At 42.9% G+C, this 14475-nt stretch overlaps 1 protein-coding gene across 1 annotated transcript in view; it reads right to left on the minus strand.

Annotated features, from left to right (window-relative positions):
• Positions 1 to 14216, minus strand: part of OSBPL10 (oxysterol binding protein like 10) — a 110532-nt gene extending 96316 nt beyond the window's left edge. The window contains exon 1 of the mRNA XM_072327474.1: positions 13808 to 14216. Within this exon, the coding sequence (XP_072183575.1) occupies positions 13808 to 14103 (296 nt within the window). The 5' untranslated portion in view covers positions 14104 to 14216. The remainder of the gene's footprint in view (positions 1 to 13807) is intronic.
• Positions 14217 to 14475: the final 259 nt, after the last annotated feature.

The raw sequence follows: 14475 nt of genomic DNA on the forward strand, positions 1-14475 counted from the left end.
AACGGCTGGTACGCTCCCACACGGCTCTCCCCCTGGCTGGCAGGATCCAAGAGAGCGAGTCCAGCACTGAAGTGAGATTATATAGTCCTGGTCATTTGACTGACCGTGATGCTCCCTGGGACATGTAGTCTTCTTTCTGTGAGCAGCAGATTCGTCAAAATTATCTATGCTTAACATGATGTTATGATGTGGAATACTGATAGCAAAATTACAACATTGCAAAACATTGCAAAACCATGACAGAAGGGAAAGGGGAAAGGAAGGGAAAGGGGAAAGGAAGGGAAAGGGGAAAGGAAGGGAAAGGGGAAAGGAAGGGAAAGGGGAAAGGAAGGGAAAGGGGAAAGGAAGGGAAAGGGGAAAGGAAGGGAAAGGGGAAAGGAAGGGAAAGGGGAAAGGAAGGGAAAGGGGAAAGGAAGGGAAAGGGGAAAGGAAGGGAAAGGGGAAAGGAAGGGAAAGGGGAAAGGAAGGGAAAGGGGAAAGGAAGGGAAAGGGGAAAGGAAGGGAAAGGGGAAAGGAAGGGAAAGGGGAAAGGAAGGGAAAGGGGAAAGGAGGGGAAAGGGGAAAGGAGGGGAAAGGGGAAAGGAGGGGAAAGGGGAAAGGAGGGGAAAGGGGAAAGGAGGGGAAAGGGGAAAGGAGGGGAAAGGGGAAAGGGGAAAGGGGAAAGGGGAAAGGGGAAAGGGGAAAGGGGAAAGGGGAAAGGGGAAAGGGGAAAGGGGAAAGGGGAAAGGGGAAAGGGGAAAGGGGAAAGGGGAAAGGGGAAAGGGGAAAGGGGAAAGGGGAAAGGGGAAAGGGGAAAGGGGAAAGGGGAAAGGGGAAAGGGGAAAGGGGAAAGGGGAAAGGGGAAGGAAATCAGCAGCAGGGATTTCAGGGAAGATCGTTTCCTGAAAGAGAAGGACAACATAACTGAACTTCTGCACCGAACGCTGGACAATAATAAACCAACTCCTAAGTGTAAATGCTCTTTGAAACAGAAGAGATCCATCATAATTAGTTCAAGTACATAACGTATGACAATACTACTAGGGAAAAAAGTGAATAAAAAAAGCATAACAAGTGTAGATCATTACAAACAAATTCCAAAAGCAGAGCTCTGGCAGTTTTCAGATTTCCAGTGCTTGGTTACAGTTCCATAATTCTTAAATTTTCCTTTTTGAAAGTATGCAATTTAGTATTCCAATATCTAAATCCAGTTGAGGGAATGTAATGAAAGTCAAAACTCAACATACGAAAGTAGAGTAGGCATTTTCAGTCTCTTAGACATCTGTTCTTGATATCCTGACACTGTCTTAAAAATGCAATCTGTGAAAACCATACTGTATATTCTTCCTGTACCAGCTGCTTTCTCTATTATCACTGACAGTTCCATTTAAGCTGTCCAAGTCCCTTGGTTGAGAAACCTATTGCACACCCCTAGTGTTCAATCTGTTCAGGCATAAATAGCGAAAAACCCAGTTTTAAGCTCAAGGAGAACAGAATTCCAAAAGGTTTCATACCATTGGCCTAATCTCTGGAACCAACTGTCTGTTTGGCCAGTTCTAAGTATTAGAAAATGCAACATTTTTACATCTCTTTACTCCCAAGTATTTTCTCCAATTCACTTCCTAGAACACCTCCCAACCCTACACTCACTGTCACAGTATCAAATAAAAGATCAGATAAAGGGGAAAATATTGAGAGGGATCCTTCAAACGCAAAAAAGAAGACGGTTGGATTCATGCCACTTATCCAGTCCTACTTCATATTCCTTCAGAGTTAACTGCCAACCTGGCGGTTCAACATAGGAAGGATCAAGACTAGATTCAGTATCTGTTCAGCCCTTTTTCCTCAAGACATTAATTCTTCCATTTAGAAACTAGAAAAGACACGAACCTAAGCCATCAGGCTAACAGTTCTAAACTACTCCGGCACCTGCTTAGGTCTTGCTATTTTCTGTGACTCATCCTTCAACACAGAACTCCTACCAGAACATCTGTGCCCAAGAAAGGCCCACCTGAGCCTCCTACCAACTTTCACAGTCATCTGCACCATCTATTACAGCTCATGCATGAAAAGAGACAGTCCCAACAGACTTCATGCACTGACGGTGTGGCACAGTCACGGTGTGAAAGAAGAACCTCCAGTTCTTCCTACATTTGAATAATCTGCCAGCTTCCCAAAACCTAGCAAAAACACAGTATGTGCTACAAGCTTTCTTCTGAGCAATAATATTTGACACTTTAAGCCCCTGGGACAGATGGGGCTGCTGAAGGAGACTGCCCAAAGGCATCAGCTGCTTACTGCCTGCAACTAACTCCTACATATATATCCACATCCAAGAGTTTTGCTTTCAGATAGTGGCTGTTCTCTTACCTTCCTATGCCAAGTCTCAATTAATGCCTTACTTAAGAAAAGAAGAAGTAACGTGCTATTTTCCCAGAATAATCACATTTTTGCTATCAAAGCGTAACAGCTGGGGAGGTCAAGGGGGCTTAGAACTTGCAGTCATCCTAGCAAGTTATTTAATCATAGAAGAAACCCAAAAACCTAAAAGTTTCTAATATCCTAGTCATTGCTTGTGTTATTCTTCTGGTTTTCTGTGATTCTTCTGAGGACATTCTACACTGAGAACTGCCAAGACTAAGTAGTCCGTGTAGTAACATAAAAAGAAGAAAAAGGCAAGAAAGTACTTACACAACTAATCCTGGTTTATTTTCGTATTGGCTAGATTTCAAGCTGATATATTTTCAATATACAGAAGTCCACCTCTTAAAAAGAACCTACCCAAAGAAAGATACTGACTGTATTGCATTACAAACAACACAGCCCAGCAGGGTACAAAGCATATTCCCATCCCATCAACAAATCATACAGCATAAATTTTCAATTAGCTGTCTCGAGTCAGCAAAGCTTTATGGAGGTTTTATCACAGTTCACTGACTTCTCTGTCAGACCTTCATAGTTCAACCTTGTTTTGCAATGCCCTGTCCTCAGCAAGAATCACTGCCAGGAGCCAGCAACATTTCAGTGTTGTGTTTTTACCTATTTACTAGAACATCAAGGAATAAGAGACCTCAAAATAACATTTCCAGCAAAGCCGTAAATTAGAACATTTTATAAGTCACTTTTATCTGAAATATTCTTGCCTTCATCATCTCAGTCAGGGTCATAATGCCAATACAAAACTGGTGCATACAAGAGTTTGGCCCCTTCATCTTTTTTGATAATTCTCTCACATTCGTCTAAGTACTGTGGCATGTGGACCTGCATATGTTACCTGTGTAATTTATATGAGAGAAACAGTTTGTTCTTAGCTGTTTTTCAAACCCTGGAACACATAATAAGAGCTGACCACCACCTACGAAAGCAATAAACACAAAGATTTCAAAAGCAGTTTCCAGATGGAGAAAGGCATACATACTGATGCCAGGAAACAGCAGCCCTCATACTAATCTCTCTCTCATTCCATATAGCATCGCTTACATAATTCACTAAAGGTATATTCTCTATAGTTATTCCGGACACAAATTATTATAATATATTCCAGATGATTACATGGACTATCAGACACTTTCAGGCAGACACACACTTTCTGAACGCACCTGCTGGGGCAATAATTTTCGTGCAAGTTAAAACCAGATATTTTATTCCATCAAATTTGTTCTGTGTGATTACTATACTGCTTATAGCAGCTGTTATTTTTCACTCTCAAGATGATAATTTATCATCAAGGTTCTCCAAATTGAACCTCATGAATGTTGGCACTTCTCCCAACAGCAATGTTCATTTAAAATACCATTTCACCCACATAACCTGTTGAACAAGTAATGTTTATTCTATGCTCATACACAGGGGGCTGAGAACTCGGCTACGTTAACACTAATGACATTTTTGTGAGTTGCTTGTATTTTTTTAAGTATATATATTTATATGAAACTAAATAATGCAATGGACAATTTAAGGAGGTCCTGCTTCTGGAAATTTTGTATTTCTCAGATTCCCTCTTCCCTGCAGAACTTGTTTTTCCTTGCCTTTAAAATAATAATAATAATCTGTAGTCAACAAATCCCCAATTTGAAATTACAAACATATTCAAGACCACTCCGCACTTTCTCTATAACATCTCTATATCATATGGAATAAACTAAGACATACAAAGTAAGAAAGCTGCTTTCAAGTTACCATTGCACTGGCTCATTTCCATCTCCAGCTCATTTCCATCTCTTCTCCAGCTCAACACGTTTAAACAAAGCTTTGCAGAAACCAGATCTTTCTGATTTACCAGATCATCTTATGATAGCTGGAACTTCTCGGCTCTCTATGTCAACGCTCTGAATAGGGCTGGCCCTACCTTTCCTCTTAGAATCGCTGATTCACTAGGAAGAGAAGTTAAAGCTTCTGTGTGCAGTCTTGACAGTTGATGTGCAGCCTTCTTCACAACACAGCATCTTGTCAGCACCGCTTCTTAGAAACATATGCACAGAATCCACAGAGCCCACTAAACGGTGGTTTCACCAATATGTTGTGAGATATTCAGAGTATTAGCCATGATCCCCCTGGAGACAGCAGCCTATTTTGATTTGCAAGCAACACTTTCTCTGAAAGACCTTTACGCATTAAGTTGCTGCTTTGTTTCTGTTTCTATAAACTCTGTCCTACATATCCAGATATTCGCTCTTTAATCAAAAACGAAGGAACAACACTTATGACCTTTAAACAGGAAAAATCATCACATATTCTTGAATTTACACATAAGCAATATTGCGTTTAAAAGGGCAAAGATAAGCCTGGCACATGACTATATATCCAGGTGGGCGCTGTCAGTAGCTTCCTCTGGCTACAGTTCACATACTATTAACGTAGAACAAACTCTGCTACAGAAGGCGGGAGAGGTAAGAAAGCAGAAAAATGTTGGCACTGCCTCAACTGTTCTGCAAATTAGAGAAGAATAATTTCTGCCTATTTCTTCAAAGCCACTCTTAAAAGTAGGTTTAAAATCTTCTCACATCATTCTGAATACATATTACATGATTTTTAGACTTTCTTTTTAATTTATTTTTTAATAATTGCTAAAGGTCTATCCCTGTGCTGTCTTAAGTTTTGTATCTACTTCTTCATTCTTCCCTTCATTTCCTCCTCCTCCATGGCTCCCTTTCCCTGCATCAATCCTCCTCCAGCAGCTTTTATTCCTTTCCTACGTTTCTCCCACCATTGTACACCTCATCTTTCTTCCCCTATTCTATTGTCAAATCACCCTTTCCTTCCACTTGCTTAATAAAAATGAGATTAAAAGACTGTCGTGTAACCCAACAGTAACACAATCAAAGCCTAATAACCAGGTAAGATAAAATGTGCCCGATGGAAGTAAAAAAAACCAAACCCTATGCCTATGGTGTGAAAGGCAAACCTTCCAATTGAGAGTGATTTTTTTTTTCCTGTTTCCAAGAGTCCAAGAGGCAGAGCTTCTATAAAAAGCTTACTGTGATAAGGCACCAAATATATATATATATATATATATATATATATATGTACCCACCTTCAGAAGAGGTTTTTGTGCCAGTGCAAAATGCCCAAATGCTTGCAGCAATGAATACCACAGGCTCCATCCTGCCTACACCTAGGTAACTTAGCTATGATCCAATTCACTTTTTTTCTTCACATAGTCAAAGAAGCTCGGAGAACCCCAATACAGTTCTACTTCAACAGGAGACATTAAATGCATTGAAATACAGGATGTAACCAGCCTAAAAATATAACTGAACAAGGATCTTTGAGTGAATGTATTTCTAATAGCGTTCCTTGGCAATCAATTCTTGGCTTAAAGCATTTAGCAATGACCTAGATGAAAAAGAAATTCCATAAAGATTGCTGATGACATGAAAATAAGCTATCCTCAGCAAATAACATGCATCCTAATAACATCAAAATAAAATCACACATCTAGTGGTAAAAAGAGATGTAATTACAAGAAAGAAGATTGACCTGGAAAAGTACTGTCTGTACACACACACACACATACACATCTCCAATCCTTACACTAATATTTTTTCCTCCCAAGTAATTCTTCAACCAATAATCAGTTTCACCATTTATATTTTGAAATGTTCTTAAATGTTTTTAATGTTTATAAACAAATAATCGGGTAGTATTTTTCCCCCTACAAAAATAAGGCATCCATAAGCCATGAGAAACTTTAAGACTTACTAGGAAAAACGAAGAAACATGTGCTAAGCATGGATAGAGCATACAGCAGGGAGACATTTTATCACCTTGCTAATGAAAAAAAAACAGAAAAAACAGAGCATCACAGTACTTCCAAAATGAGTATGCTAAGGGACATCAGAAGAAAGAATAAGAAGAAGCACCACATGCAACTTAGAGAAAAGCCTAACAAGCATCAGACCACGTGCAACTCAAGCAAGGCAAGCAGAAGGTTGCAAGAGAAAGGGTAGGGATGTATCTGTCTGGAGAAGCAGAGCAACACCAGGGAACTTGAAGTATCAGTGCTGCATGTAGAGTAACAGTTAAATTCACAAGTCAAAACAAAGCTAATTTTCCAAAACTGCAATGGAGGCCTTAGGAGTTAAGTTTGTGGACATTTTGAGCAGGAAATACTGAACTGGAGAAAATAGGATGCATTACATCTGCATTTGTTCACAATTAACTGTACACAGTTCTAGTGTCCAGACTTGAAGAAAAACACTGAAATAGCCAATAGTAATCATAAGACCATAAATTACTAAAATTATTGGGAAGCTTGACTTGCAGCTCCACTGAAGATTCCATTAGTTTAGCTATCAACAGACAAATGATAACATGGTCAGTCCGAAAAGACTGCACAAGGAAATGACATTTGGTAAGCAGTGTTTTCTGTCTCATACACAGTACGTATAACAAGATCTGAGTGGGAAAAACAAACAAACAAAAAACACTGAGACATATTAAGAAAGGTAATTTTTTAAGTAGTGAGTAGCTAAAGTTGGCACCAATAGTCAAGAATGCTCTATCACTGGAATAAAAAGACTCAGACTCTCAGAGGAATACAGGTCTAGGTGGGACAAGAATCAAGACAAATGCTATGGCTTGTGCTAGATAACTGGTACTTACGAATCTGAATTACTCAATTTATCTGCTAATTATGATGGCTGCTCTCAAAGTAATGCCTCCTATTTCATTATGTTGGCCCAGAAAATCAGAGGTGGATGTTGGAGGTATGGTCGTAGAGGTTAACTTTCCCACTAATACTCTGTTGCTGTGTGACAGATGGCAGCAGAGGGGCAACCTGACAAAACGGCACCTGACATGGAAGTGTACCTGAGACAAAGGGGTGGAACAGAATCCCTCTATGTGGGAAAAATGGCACCTACTGATATTCAACAACACTTACTGAATGTTTATGGAGGCCAGAGAAGGTAAGCACAGTGAGGTGGTGGGGGGTACATTTCAGCAGTGGCAATAGTAGCATGAAAGACAAGCCTCCTCCAGGCAGCTATTCGCAGCTGTCACATCACAAAACAAAGACCATCTCAATCAGCTTATCTGCACAAACTGGTGGATTAAAACCTGTATATAGAGCTAAATATCAGCTTCAACTAGTGGAAATGTTGGAATACTGCAAAGTTTGCACTAGGTAGGTCTCACAAATGCTCACATGGGAACAAAAAGAACAGCATACATAAGTTTGTCAGGACTAAATGAACAAATATGAGGATGAAGGTTGTTCACTGTATCACTTCATCACCAGTGACATGACACAGCACAACTGAGCCTGATTCAAAACAGCAGGCCATGAAGCAGCAATATGTGAATTCCACATTGAAGCACAGTTCAAAACGCAGCCCTCAGTGGATAAAATGATGCACACTGACCGTTGGGACAGGAAAGGAGTATTCCTTCTGAACACCCTGGGATCTGGACAAACCACCAACTCCAACCTCTACATCACTATCACTGTGCTGACTAAGCGTCAGGTCAGAGAGGACAACAACCTTTCTCTTGCAGCATGCTAACACCAAGCCTGGTACCACGGGGTGCACAGCCAATCTTTACTGGACTGTCCTACCACACAACAGTACAGTCCAGATTTGGCACCTTCTGAATTCCATCTGTTCAGGCTGATGGAAGATGAACTGCATGGGCAACATTTTCCTAGCAACAACGTCACAGCAACTGTAAAATAGCAGGTCACCTCACTGGGGCAGATTTTTTTATGAGCAAGGCATGCTGGCTCTTGTACACTGCTGGCAAAAATGCATAGCTAATGGTGGTGACTATGCTGGAAAAAAATAGTGCTTTGTAGGTGACAGTTTACCAAACAGTCTGATTGTGTTCTTTGTACCTTTTGTAGTTTCCAAGAAAATAAATATAAGGCGTTACTTTTGGAGTGACATAAATGCCATTTTGGAAAGTACAGTAGTATTATAAAGTACAGTAGTAGTATAAAACAAAAACATTTAAGTTCTAGAACTGTATTAGGCCAAGAAACAAAACTTTCTTATTTGTATCACATTCAATACTTTTGTAATGGATGATGATCCATTATAACACTGATTTAAAATATATCATTTTACATTAAGAGTTGACAGTAAGTGATTTCCAGCACCCTTTTCACTTGAAAGGTTCACCCTTTTAAACATACCATAAAGGACAAGGTAAGAATCATCATATTACTTAGGTAAAGAGAAGTTAAAGCCCAAATGCATTCTTCTTATTTAATAATTGCTTTTAAATACAAAGCGATGTGGAAAACTTCTTGAATACAGTTCTTATATACACACAAAAAGACTCCAGGCACATTATTTAGTTTAACAACTTACTGTCACTTCACCTACTTGAACACAAATCCGTATGCACAAACGGGTGCATTTTTTCAGATGAGCTAGCAGGAGCATGTGTGCTCCCTCTAACCACATTTATCACTGCGTTGCTAAGCACAGAGATCTCCATTCAAAAAGACAGCAGTGAGATGAGCTAGTAATAACAAAACCCAGATAAGGGTAAGTGCTAGAGCCAACTGCCACTTCTTTTCACTGTCTGAAAGCAAAGTGTGACATCTGGGTGAAAGGAAGACCAAGGTCTATTTTGTCTGTCACTTCATTCCCTCTGGTACCAAGACTGCTGCTCAGCTCTGAAGTGCACTTGAAAATCTCAGACTTACTGAGTGAAAATGCTCAAGTCTCCTTTGTTTTAAACAGACTTTACCCACACCTACGATACCATCAAGCATCTGACATAGTGAATAACCATGCGTTACATGAACTTATCCTCCAGATAGGCATAAGTAGCAGTGACCCTACGTGCAGCCAAAGAACAAAGAACTTGGGTTACCTGCCTGGCGACAAGAGAAATGTGGATTGCTTGGAGATCTGCCATGGACATCTCCAAAGTCCAAACCACAAGACCAGCTTTTTAAATTTCAACCTGACGCTCAAAGTTTTTTTCTTCAAAATGTTTCTTGTAAGCATCCCTGAAGGACACAGAGAAATGATCGATTTCTCATCCTGCCTTTGCTTTAATAAAAGCCCTTTTCTAACTTCACTCCTCTTCCAACAACCTTTTCCATTCTCCTCACATATCTCTTTAAAGACAACAGCAAAAGCTATTCAAGATAAATCAAGCAGTTAGTGATAAAACAAGTTAGGTTTAACCAACCACTAAGCACAGACAAAGTGCATCTTAACTTAAAATTTTACTTTTCCTACAAATAAATTAGAGGTATACAACAAAGGGGTTGTTTTTTTTTTTTCCTAACAGTGACCTTCAACAATAAATAATTAAGAGCAAAAAGTTTCAATAGCAGGAAGTGAAGGAAATAGAGGAGTTAAAAAATTAAAGCTCACATTTCAATACTATTACTTTCATTATCTAGATTTCAGGATTTAGGAAAAAGAAAATACTAGCATTTATTCTAAACCAGAAATTACTAGTAAGTGATTTTTGACATTTTATGTTCCAAGTTTATCTGACACTAGCAACATACATCTAACTTTCAATAACATATTCATGTATAGTCATATTTCTCCAGTAACCACCTACTTGCTTTTTACACTGGAAAAAGATTACAAGTCATTCCTAGACCTTGAGTGCTACCAGTGAAAGAACCTGGAGCAGCTGTCACTGCACTAGACTCTTTAATCCTTGACTCTCGACATGTTTTGCACCTCTCTTATGACAGAGAAGAAACAAACAGAAAGGCTGGGCTGCTGCACTTGCTGTATAGTTGGTACCTTATGAAAGCAGACAGAAGACGACTGGGAGAGTTGGACAAACTCTTTTTCCCTAGGCAACACTTTGCCTACTGATGCAGCCAAGAGTTCCATTAGCTTTTTTTATCTGCAAGGGCACAAGTCTGACTCACAGTTACCTCGGTGTCTACCAGGACTCCCAGGTCCTTTTCTGCTGAGCTGCTTTCCAGATGGGTGGCCCCCAGCACATCTTGCATTATTACTCCCCAGAATGACTTGCCATCTCTCTTTGTTGGACTCCACATCAAGCACTTCCAGCCCATCTATGGCACTCTGGATGCTTGCGCATTCCTTTGAGTCGGCCACTTCCCTTAGTTTCATGACATCTGTAAGTTTACTGAGGGTTTACTGTACCTCATCACACAGATCTTTAATTAAGACTTCAAACAAGACTGCGCTTAGAATCAGCGCCTAGGGTACTCTGCTCAATACTTGCTCCACTAACCACTACTCTCTGCACTGACATTCAGCCAGTTCTTGATCCACTTCACAATCCAGCCCTTCCTCCTGAACTCTGGAAACTGGTGTTTATGAAGGCAACCTTGCTGCTGAAGAAGGCACTCAGTACCTCAGCCTGGCCACTGTCTCACGTAACCAACTCATTTTCCCTAGTCTTCCTTATGTCACTAATGTACCTGTTAAAGGCAACAGGAAGGGCTTTTACCATCCTTAGCCTGATTCAATACTATCTGGATCTTAGCTATCCTAACTTCATCCCTAGCTGCTCTCTGTATTCCACCCAGGTTACCTGACCTTGCTTTCATCCTCTGCAAGGCTTTCTTTTTGTATTTTAGTTTGGCCAGGAGTACCTTGTTCATTCATGCAGGCCCCCTGTCGCTAACACCAGTCCTGCAGCCAATTACTGACCTGTCCTGAAAGTGAGATGTTCTGGTACCTCACATCAGACACAAATGTTCTTACATGAAAGAACATCTTAAACATCTTACATCTGTGGCTGAGGTTGTTTTGCTCTCTACCTTCACACCTGTGAAAATCAATGGCAAGTCAGACCTTAGCAGAGACACTCTAAATGCCCAGACCCCTTGACAATTTTACTGTGCAACAAACTGCCTCAAAACAAACAAAATAACAGCCTTTCCTTCTGCTGGTGTGAGGGTAAAAAGAAAACCACCTCGCTTTTTTTCAAAACAGGCTGCTCCTGAACATGCTGTAAGAGAACAAATAGATGTATTTGGTATTACTAAATAAATAAACCCTCAGAAATTCTTAAAACAGAAATTAATGCAGCCCTCAAGACTGACTGAACCTAAGGCCTTCAATTACTTCAGTTATTGTTCATCAACGCAGTGTTGCGCTTCAGTATTGCCCCATCTGAAATAAGAATATCTCGCATACCCCTCTTAAAGGAGGATTGATAAAAAAGCGACATCAATTTATTGTAATTCAAACGAGACAAAAACATCTCCAGAATTTTAGAGGTTGCGCTGCATAATAAGTGTGGAATAACTTAGGAAAGAAAGCCTTCTTACTTCAATGCCTCATGGTAGAAGCTAACATTAAATACATTTAAATTATTTAGGCTAATGGGTAAAGTACTTTAAAGAACATTTTAAATCCACCATCATTGAACTCTCTCAATTTCTTCTTTATTTTTCCATTTTATTTATATTCATGCCATCCGGCTGTATTGATCATGAAGTTAAACAATCCTGCAGTTTTCCAGATGAAGTAAAATCAGAACTAATTTCTGTGATCATTCCACAAACAGACAACCACACTTCAACCCACGCATACCCATTTATTGGAAATTATAGTAAGATCAACTTTTGTAACCTTCCAGCTGCAGCTGTTTTGTTTAGAACTGGCATCACCAATGCCAGCCAACATAGATCAAGGAACACCCGGATAAACTAGAAATATCACTTAGCCCAAAAGCTCTGTCTCACCACAAACCATGTAGTCAAATAGCCAGATTTATACAAAATATGATCAGCAGTTGACAAAGCATGATATGGCAGGATTAAAATAGACTGCTAAGAGCAAAATAACATTAACTGCCAAGTGCTTCAGTGGAACTGTTCACGAGACATTTATCTCCGTGATGTTTTCAGATAGAAGTTTCTCAGACATACGTAGATCATCTTGAACCGCCATCCTGATCAGAGATCTAATCAGTGCCAAACACTGCCCAAAGCCAAAGGACAGGCAATTCCAGACCCAAAGACTTACAAGCAAAGACCTCAATTTTGCCAATTTCCATTAGGTTACCTGAAAGCGACCCTTAGCAACACTCACACAATTAGAAAAAATTACTGCTGCTACCAAAAGAGATGGCGGTACCAGGAAAAAAAAAAGAAAAAGGAGAGAAGGTTAGTTGTTCATTTTAATATCAAAATGTGTTTATTTGGTTCTCAAACAAAACAACAGAAGGTCTGCATAAATCAATAACAGACAGGATTCTAACACAGAATGTAGCACAGAGCAGCAGTAGCCAAGAGATAGTCGAGGGCCTTCTCTACATCTCCATGAGAGCAGTCTATACATGTACATGAACGATGTCTGGTTTACAGAGACAAGTGTCTATCTATATTGGTCCTGACACGTTCACTATCACCCACAGTGGGTAGAACCTGTGCACGCCTTCTCCTGCGTGAAATCAGATCCATTTCTGAAACTTTTCAGCAAGCATTGCCATAGTCCTGCTACACTGATTCAGCTCCATAAGAGGCAGCATCAAAGCATCCTCGGCATCCATACCATTTAATTTTCTGACTTACAAATACTTTAAAATTACTGCTGGAGCATCCAGGAGATAGCTATGCCTGCATTCTCACTGCTTGGGATCACTCGGTGTAAGCAAAGTTTTCTGGTTTTGTTTCTCATTTTCCAAAGGTTTGTCGCTGGATCTGCATTCTCTCTATAGCCATTGTTTCCCTTCAGAGCCACCGCTGCAACACCATACATTAGAAAGTTGAGGTATAGATATCCTAGCTCACCCACTCAGTAAGTTTAGCAAGAAGCAAAGCAGCAATGGAAAACCTCTCGCGTTCCACAGACCCCAACGCAGCGTTCCCAGCCCCACAACCCGAAACGAGGCCCCACGCCCAGCACCGGACGCCCGCAGGGCGCACAGCGGCCGTCCCGCCCGCAGCCAGCCGCCACCTCAGCACAGCCCAGCACCTGTCACGCAGGAAGGACACCGCGGCAGGAGGGAGCGTGCTGAGCACGCGGGTAACCTCAATGGCCCACCCTGAAGCCAGCAAATCACACCGGTGACTGCAGTCACAAGCAAGGCGTCTCCCTTCCACTCGCACCCATTCTGCTTATCCCGCCCAACTTCCCAGCGGGAGGAAGGTAAGTTGCCCGAGGAGGAACGCGGAAAGGGCGCCGGGAGCCCTCCCGCACCCACACAGCGATGCGCCCTTCCTACGGATGGGAAATAAAACGGAACGAAACAACAATAAATACCGAGGATGGCAGGAAGGGAGAGGTGCGGCGGAGCAGGGCCGGCAAACAGCACCGGCCTACCTGCCCGCGGCGGGGAGGGGGCGGCCCGGGGCGGCGGCTGCCGGGCACCATCTTGGGGGCGGCGGGGGCCGGGAGGCCGCGGCCCGGCGGCGTATTACCTGCTCTGCCAGCCCTGCAGGAGGTTGGTGTATTTGCTCAGCGTCCCTTCCAGCACTGGCTCCCGACGCCTCCCGACGCCGCCCGGCGCCTGCGCGCCCCCCGGGCTGGCCGCCGCCGAGCTGGGGGTGCTGCCGCCGCCGCCGCCTCCATCCAGCCTCCCCGCGGCCGCCGCCCGGCCCGGCAGCCCGCGGCCGGCGGAGGAGGACGAGGGAGAGGAGCCCGCCGACGTGGGGCGGCTGCTGCTGCGGCTGCTGCTATTGCTGCCGCCGCCCTCGTTCGCCGCCGTCTTCTCCATGGAGCCCCGGCGGCGGAGGGTACGAACCCGCTCCGGCCGCGGCCGCCGCTAGTGCCCGGCAAAGCCCTGACTCACGGGCGGCGCCGAGGAGAGAGGCGGCGCCCGGGGGAGAAGGGGCCGGGCCGCGGCGGGAGAGGGAACCGCGCGCCGCCCCTCGCCTGGGGCCGGGGGGCGTTGGGCGGCCGTTGGGGCCCTGCCCTGGGTGTGCGCGGGCTGCGCGCTGAACGCCGGGGGGGCCGCCGCCCTCTGCGGGCTGCGGGTGTGCAGCTGCACCGCGGGAGAGCGGGTGCCCGGGGCGCGCAGCCCGTGGCACTACAAAAGCTGTGCCCGCCAGAGCGCAGCGCTTGGCAGGAGGGCAGTTCTCAGTGCGGA

This window comes from Excalfactoria chinensis, chromosome 2 (assembly GCF_039878825.1).
Source record: "Excalfactoria chinensis isolate bCotChi1 chromosome 2, bCotChi1.hap2, whole genome shotgun sequence".
NCBI lineage: Eukaryota > Metazoa > Chordata > Aves > Galliformes > Phasianidae > Excalfactoria > Excalfactoria chinensis.